The sequence below is a fragment of the Aspergillus ochraceoroseus genome, assembly GCF_002846915.1.
Source record: "Aspergillus ochraceoroseus IBT 24754 chromosome Unknown P175scaffold_3, whole genome shotgun sequence".
NCBI lineage: Eukaryota > Fungi > Ascomycota > Eurotiomycetes > Eurotiales > Aspergillaceae > Aspergillus > Aspergillus ochraceoroseus.
Genome location: NW_024468478.1, coordinates 1,797,360 through 1,805,510, shown reverse-complemented (window position 1 = coordinate 1,805,510; position 8,151 = coordinate 1,797,360). Strand labels below are relative to the sequence as shown.

Genomic DNA, 8,151 nt, shown 5'->3' with positions numbered 1-8,151 from the left:
CTAGATAAAGTCTAATATAAATTTATTAATAATTATATAGTTCTTATACTTAATCTTAATAACTTCTCTCTATATCTAGTATATATATCTTTAACTACTACTAATAATTATTCTTTATAACTTCTATATAAAATTATCTATAAAGATATATAAGGTAGTATTTATTAGTAATTTCTCTATTAATTTCTTACTTATTAAATATAGTATCTAACTAGCTACTATTTATAAAAGAAATTCCTATAATTTATACTTAAGATTATCAAGTTATAGTCTAGAAATATTACTTTTAAGAAACTTATCTATCTTATAAAGCCTTAGCTCTATTTGTGTAAATAAAGCCTAAATTTTAAATTTTAAATTATTTTCTAACACTATTATCAGGCTCAAGTTAAATATACTATTCTTTAGCTTTATTGCTTGATTTTGGCCATCAGTAAATGGGGTAGTAGCCATTAAAAGTAGATATAGTAAATTAGGGATGTCAGGATATCTGCTAGAGGTAGATTTAGTTACTATTTTAGTTAAATTATAGAAATTTTCCACACACTATCGCCCAGGTGGTGTAACATAACAGCAGTAGGTAATATTTCTGCCAGGATCTCTATCTAATCAGGGAGCAGATCTCTAGTATAGGGGTATGATAAGAGTTTTTTTTTTTTGGAGGTCTATGAAGCATAAAATAGAACCTCAAGGAGGGCTCATAACCTGATGAAGGTCGTCAAACTATGACAGTAGAAAGTTGACCGAAATGGATTTAATTGGGTCTAACTAGGAAATAGAGAGAAGGAGAGATGCTTGGAGGAAGCATGAAGATCTAGAAGGAAATGGTGGCCTTAAATACACAGAGTAGTCACATGTCGCTATCTTCTTCTTTATGGTGATGCTGCTTTATGGTGGTGCTGGTTGCATTCACTGAGTGCAGCACTCCAACATATCTTGCTCCGGGGTTCGGCAGGCAGAAATAAGTCCAAGTTGTATCATACGAATTGAACAAAAGTTTCTACAATGCATACATTCAACTCAACGTGAAAGTTAAACAGGCAGGGTAATACAATCATTAATATATACTGAACTACTTCCATATACAATGCGCGAAACCTCGGATATCACATGACCTCATATTCAAAGTGACGTCGAAACCAGGAAACCAACTTTACCGCACTCCATTGCAGTCGTTGAACTGCAATTCCTACAATCTATGCGCAGCTCTAACTATATACTATGGAATACACTAATTGAGCATTTCATATAATATCCCAATCACCTCCACATCCCTAGACCAGCATTCCACGGTCAACCACCAACGCAACGCTCAACCCTGCCTGCCTGCCTGCCTGCCTGCCTGCCTTCGCGAAAGCAAAAAGCGAAGCAAAGAAAAGATGCGCCTCGCCCACCTTCACTTCCCAGACATCACCTCCTTCACCCGAGTGTCAAACCTCCAAAAAACCCTCACAACCCGCCTCCTCGCCCACAAAAAGCTCGCCCAATCCCCAACAACAGGCCAAACACCCCCTCCACCCCCCGACCCAACAATCATCACCTTCACCCCGAACCCAGTCTACACCACGGGACGCCGCGACCTCCCACCGTCCAACACCTCTCCACAGCCGCCATCCCAATCGACGACACACGCGCTCTCCCTCCCGCCGCCGCTCGAACCCATCCGCTCGTTGCTTTCCGCGGGGAACGGGTCTCCCGCGGTAGCTGAATACCACCCCACGCTTCGCGGCGGACAAACCACGTACCATGGCCCCGGGCAAATGGTCGCATACACGATTCTCGATCTGCGGCGGCTGGGTCTCACGCCGCGCTGCCATATCAGACTGTTGGAGAAGAGTGTCGTGGATGTTCTGGGCTTTTACGGACTCAAGGGTCTGGTTACGGAGGATCCCGGGGTGTGGGTTGGCGGCACCACCACCACCAGCAGGGCCAGCCATGAACTGCCGAAAAAAATCACCGCCGTGGGTGTGCACCTTCGGCGCAATATCAGCAGTTTCGGGATTGGGTTTAATGTGACGGATGAGCCGATGTGGTATTTTCAGCAGATTGTGGCGTGTGGGCTTGAAGGTCGGGAAGTGACAAGTTTGGAGGGGCAGGGTGTGGAGGGGGTTACGGTTGGAGAGGTTGCGGAGAGGTTTGTAGGTGCGTTTGTGGAGAGGGTGAATGCGGATTTTGCTTGTGGTGGTGCAGCGTCGGGGGAGAAGATCGAGGAGGTGTATAGAGTTAGTGAAGAGGATTTACTTGAATGCTCTTTGGGGTAGGATTGTTTATATATATATATATTTTTTTTTAAAAATCCTAATCTCATTTGGAAGCGGAAGGTGTAGAGGAGTCTGAAATATACAGGATAAAAGAAAGAATGGTATCGAATTGAGCTAGGGCTATGCTGGCTCGAAACAGTACAATCCAAATAGTTAGATCAACAGACGTGTCATCAACGTAGAGAGTACATATACACAAGACGTATACATCTATAGAACACAAGACATCTGTCCGGTCAATCGATCTGAGGATTGACTCGCAGATGAAGACGAGAGCAGTATCAGTCAAAGCCGAACGCGGATCAGAACCAAAGGTGATGCTCAGACGAGCACCCGAGATTGGGATTGTTTTTCGGTAGAGGAAATTAAAACATTATGGTAAAGTTCTATGGTGTTCAAAATTATATATAGCGAAGCGAATCGGAAATGCAGAAATAGCAAGGCTGGTATGGAAGATCATAAGCAACGCCGAGACAGGATGATTTGGAAGCGCGTCGTTCGGTTGGGGGGCTCGCAAATTGACGTAATTTAGTGCTTGTTGTTAAACGATAGGGTAGACTGGCTGAGGCACGCGGGTATATAGAGAAACAAATCATAACACACAAGGAGCAGAAGATCAGACGATAACGCAGCCACTCCGGGATGCGCCTGAGTTCTGCGCTTTCACGTCAAGGGCGACCTTGGCGGCTTCGTAGAAGGTTTCCATAATGCCACGGTTTTGGACGGCAGAGCATTCTAGTGGAATCATCAGCGTTGGTAGCAGTTGAGAAGCCCGAGTAAATGCGTACCTAGATACTTCACAGCACCAATCTCCTTCGCCTTTGCTAGTCCTTGTTCGTATGTAATGGCATTGGGGTTGTCGTTCAAAAACTCGTCCTTCCTCAAGTCGCACTTGAGCGCAGTAAGAACCATCCTCACACCCGGGCAATTCTCGGTGATTTCTTCAATCCATTTACTTGCCACGTTTTCAAACGAATCGGGGCTGTCGACCTATTTTCCAATTCAGTATGGACTACCAAGGTTGAAGCGTTGTACCCACACTGAAGCACAACATGATGACATGGGTATCCTCGTAAGAGAGCGCACGTAATCGATCGAATTCTTCCTGGCCGGCAGTATCCCATAGTGACAGTTCCATGTGGACATTGTCGACGAAGATATCTTTTAGTGGCATATGAGCGTTTTTCCGGTGTACGTAAAATGCTGGGGGGGATTACCGTGCACGTAGTTCTCTATAGCAAATCGCAGTCAGCTTCGGATCAAAATAAAGGCATTGCGGGAAAGTCATGCGCACCAAAAACAGTAGGCTCACTAAGGAGGGTTTGGAGTGGTTAACACCATCACTATATACAGTCACAATGATGGGTTCTTACTAAACTGTTGGGAAGTATCTAAAGACAGATCAGCAAAGTTGTAAACGGAGCAGGCTAAGGTACGAGAGGTTACCAACCCTCTAGTGAAGACATTCAGGGCCGAGGTTTTGCCGCAAGCACCGTCTCCCCTATTCAAAGTCAGGATTCTCCTTCTCCCATCCAGTATTTTTGAAGTACGAGTCGCACTGACAGAAGTACCATCTTGCGCCGGACAACCTTCTGACGCCCACAGAGATCCATCGTTCAGACACAGTATTCGAAGACAACCCGGAAGGAGTATGCGAAAGGGTGAAGGGTCCTTAAAAGGGGTTGGTTGGCCAGTCAAGATGGAGTTACGCGTGGCGCAAATATATATGGAGGAGGAGGAAATAGACAGAGAGGAGGAGTCTTGAGGTCGTGAAAGGATATTAGGTACCTAGGTAGCAAATGAGGAGTTGAGGAAATGAACACTGCGCCTCAGCCGTGGGCCGTGCAAAGTCGATGTCATCGGACCTACCGAGTACACAATAACACGATCGTCACCTGCCAAGAATTCGCTGGATTTCGCCTCGTCTGGTGCCTGAACCAGAGCTCTGGACTTGATATCGTCAACTTCCATCACATCCCACTAGGTACAATTTTGTTCTGTTCCATTAAATTTCGGGGTACTTTTCATGATGGGGGTTTGAATGTCGACGGTATTGGCCTCTCTGGACAGGCCCCACCCTGTATGGCGCTGCGATCGACTGTTTCAATCATCCAGTGCGTTTCTGAGGTTTTGCAGTGCAGGATCTGTAGATAGAAATGAAATTAGCCAAGTTATTTGTGCTGGGGTCACTTGTGGTAAGTTATACTACTCCTTGAAATGATACTGTTCGTAGTCAATATATATATATATATATATATATGCTACTAACTCCATGCATAAGCATGCATGAGGGTTATAGAGTATATACACAATTAAAACCACTACACCAGATTAAACCTCAGATAGCGAATAACCAAACTGAAAGATTTATCCTGTAATATCCCCTTAAAATCATTAAATAAGAATAAAAAGAGGATATATAGTTAACAATCATTGCATAGTTATATTGTGGTTGGACCCACGGCAAGCGGTCACTAAGATAGAGCGGGGGCCAGGTTGGCAGCCCCAGGCTCCGATAGGTGCGTGCGGGAGCTGTCTCGACAGCATCAACACCGTCTTTCCTTATCCTACGCTCTATTATCCCACTCCATTTATATCGGACATACGACGCTCTTGATTCATTATCACCCCTTAGAAAAGAGACGGACGTTTAAGACCTGGTTTGCCTGCAGAGTGTCCCACCCTTCTCAAGATGTCTGACGATGATGATTTCATGCACGACTCCGCCGATGAAGAGTGAGTACACCCGCTATACACTTGCCCAGGACTCTCAAGGTCGGGTCTGACGGATTTTGATGCTAGGTATGACTTTGAATACGAAGATGCAGATGACGATGAGTCCGGAGATGTCGGGATCGAGAACAAATACTATAACGCGAAACAGATGAAGATGGATAACCCCGAGGAGGCAATTGACGAGTTCCTAGGGGTACCTGCCCTGGAGCAGGACAAAGGAGACTGGTAGATCCATTCCTGTGTGCTGGGAAGATGGCAAGGATGCTGATACTGTCCCAGGGGGTTTAAAGGGTTGAAACAAGCGATCAAGCTCGAGTTTAAACTTGGAAGATACAGCGATGTAGGTTGACCTGATATCTCGGTTCAGTGTATGAGGCTAACGGATCAAGGCCGTCGAACACTACAGGGAATTGTTAACGTACGTCAAATCGGCCGTCACGCGAAATTACTCCGAAAAGTCGATCAACAACATGCTGGATTACATCGAGAAGGGATCGGACGACGATAAGGCCTACCAGTGCATGGAAGAATTCTACTCCCTGACGCTCAACTCTTTCCAAAACACGAATAACGAACGATTATGGCTCAAGACGAACATCAAACTGTGCCGCCTCTGGTTAGAACGGAAGGAATATGGCCAACTGAGCAAGAAAGTACGGGAGTTGCATCGGGCCTGCCAGAGGGAAGATGGCTCGGATGATCCCAGCAAAGGCACATATCTCCTCGAACTATACGCGCTAGAAATCCAGATGTACGCCGAGACCAAGAATAACAAGCGACTGAAGGCACTTTACCAACGGGCGCTCCGAGTGCGATCCGCAGTGCCGCATCCCAAGATTATGGGGATCATCCGAGAGTGTGGGGGCAAGATGCATATGAGCGAGGAGAACTGGGAAGAGGCGCAAAGCGACTTCTTCGAGTCGTTCCGAAACTACGACGAGGCGGGATCAATGCAGCGAATCCAGGTCCTCAAGTATCTTGTACTGACGACGATGCTGATGAAATCGGATATTAACCCGTTCCACTCACAAGAGACCAAGCCGTACAAGAGCGACCCGCGCATCTCGGCGATGACGGATTTGGTGGATGCCTTCCAGCGGGACGACATTCACACATACGAAGCAATCCTAAGCAAGAACCCGGATGTTCTTGCGGATCCGTTTATCGCGGAAAACATCGACGAGGTCAGCCGGAACATGCGGACCAAGGCGGTTCTCAAACTGATCGCACCATACACACGATTTACGCTTAGTTTCATCTCGAAACACATTAAGATCTCTGTTCCGGAGGTGCAGGACATTTTGAGCTTCCTGATTCTCGACAAGAAACTCAATGCTAAGATCGACCAGGAGAGCGGGACTGTTGTCGTCGAAAGCGCCAGCGACGTGGATCGACTCCGGTCCCTGGAAGAGTGGAACGCATCACTGCGAGCGCTGTGGCAAGCGACACTGAATGAGGGCGACGGATTCAAAGGCGACGATGCTTCGCAGCTCCCCGGAATGAGAACCGGCTCAGTGTTCCAATCGGGATTTGGAGACGAAGCGCCTGCGGGGGGGTTACGTGCTGGCAGCCACCGATTACGGAGGGGGTGGAAGGGCAAAACAGGCCACGGGATAAAATCTGGCGCCGGGGGGTTTTAGCGGGGAGAAAGAAAGAAAGTGGTTTACTCACAAATAATAAACCAAATCTATCACTATATAAAAAAAAGAAAGATATTATTAAATCCATCTATCAATAGCTACAGAGGTAAGAGAGTCTCCCCCACCCTTTCATAGGTAGGCATGTAAATAGAATAAGTAATCCTTCAGGCTCACCGGGAATATGTATGGAGGTGTAGTGTAGTGTAGTAAGTCCTGCGTAATCAACCTCACCAAAGCTGCAAGCAAACCTGTAGGATTTTCTTCCAATGTAAGACAAATTAATCTACCTGCTACTAATCAGAAGCAATACATGGTAGGATATGAATACTACTAGGCATAAGAGGAAGCAAAGAAGAAGTCTTTGTTATATACCTAAACCGCGTGGTAAAAATGTTTGTTTATTGTGGAGAAGATGGAATGCATGAGGAAAAAGGAAAAGCCTGATTGGATTTTGGGATAGCTACCTACCTAAGGTAGTGGAGAAGAGTCAAGGAGGAAGAAGAAAGAGAAAGAGAAAGAGGGATATACCTACTACCTAGTAGTAGTATTGTATATACAGTACATAGGCAGCATGGTTAATTTTATCTTAGGTTGTAGCCTTAAGGATTAGTTAGTTAGTACATAACTAACTAGTAGTTAGGCCTCCTGGCAGACCTGATTAGAGAATCATGGAATCAATGCATAACTTGCACCTAGGTAGTTAATAACTAGTATCCATAGTTATTAACTAGTTACATAGTTAACTGACGGGTCAGTTTGTAATAGTTCAACGGAAGAGTTAGTTAACTGGAACCTGAACAGCCCTGTCCTTGTATGATTGTATGTACCTAACCCAGTAGTCTGTACTAGATACCTACCTAACCAGCACCGCCAAGCAGATGGAGCAAGTACCTTGGACAATTGGCGGGCTGTTATCGAATGGTTTCTGCGTTCTGTCCCACTGCGAGAGACCACTTTAGTTGTTGCTGCACAATCATTACGGGAGATAAGATGCTACGGACTTACTACTCCTAGTTAGCGACGGAGGAGATGGCCTGGTGACGAATCACGATTCCGACTAGTTCCCTAGTTCTCCGTACATATAGGATGCTAGTCTCGTAGACTTGGATCCTCCTCCCAGCAGTACGTACACTCCAAAACCTGACCGCGGGAAGGAAGAAAGGATGATCGGCTGTCTCGTTAAACTAATGTACGGAGTGCGTAGTTACATGCTACGGACTCACGAGTCACAGAACCTGCCAATGTAATTTGGCGGAATAATCCATTGGGGCCACAGATGTTAGGTGAGTCCCACTTAATTTACCATTTTATCTTTCTACCGAGTAGTGGGCAGCGGTAGCAGTAGCCCCTACGGAGGAGGAGGAGGAGGAGTAGGAGTGTACTCCGTACCACTAGACCTTATAGCTATTTCCCCCGAGGTACTGAGTTTACCGCCATTTCACCCTCTTCTCTCTCAGTTATTCGGTTGCAATCAAGGTTGACCGCATCGGGATTTGAACTGAGTGGAACAAGTG

General features: G+C 45.9%; 3 protein-coding genes across 3 annotated transcripts; 2 read left to right on the top strand and 1 right to left on the bottom strand.

The window, feature by feature from the left end:
- Positions 1-1,156: 1,156 nt before the first annotated feature.
- P175DRAFT_0500781 (lipoyl(octanoyl) transferase LIP2) lies at positions 1,157-2,416 on the top strand. The gene has a single exon (XM_040897022.1). It carries the CDS (start codon positions 1,380-1,382, stop codon positions 2,259-2,261), a length of 882 nt encoding a protein of 293 aa, XP_040753286.1. The 5' UTR covers positions 1,157-1,379; the 3' UTR covers positions 2,262-2,416.
- A 461-nt stretch (positions 2,417-2,877) lies between these two features.
- On the bottom strand, positions 2,878-3,874 carry rho3 (Rho family GTPase RHO3; the record flags this gene model as incomplete). Its single annotated transcript, XM_040893706.1, has 8 exons — positions 2,878-2,996; positions 3,050-3,251; positions 3,301-3,422; positions 3,479-3,493; positions 3,556-3,572; positions 3,635-3,652; positions 3,712-3,762; positions 3,825-3,874. The coding sequence occupies 8 exons, from the start codon at positions 3,872-3,874 to the stop codon at positions 2,878-2,880; spliced, it is 594 nt and encodes a 197-aa protein (XP_040753285.1).
- A 939-nt stretch (positions 3,875-4,813) lies between these two features.
- On the top strand, positions 4,814-6,652 carry P175DRAFT_0500778 (putative COP9 signalosome subunit 2 (CsnB)). The gene is made up of 4 exons (XM_040897021.1): positions 4,814-4,997; positions 5,064-5,222; positions 5,277-5,337; positions 5,387-6,652. The coding sequence occupies exons 1-4, from the start codon at positions 4,954-4,956 to the stop codon at positions 6,635-6,637; spliced, it is 1,515 nt and encodes a 504-aa protein (XP_040753284.1). The 5' UTR covers positions 4,814-4,953; the 3' UTR covers positions 6,638-6,652.
- The last annotated feature ends 1,499 nt before the right edge of the window (positions 6,653-8,151 follow it).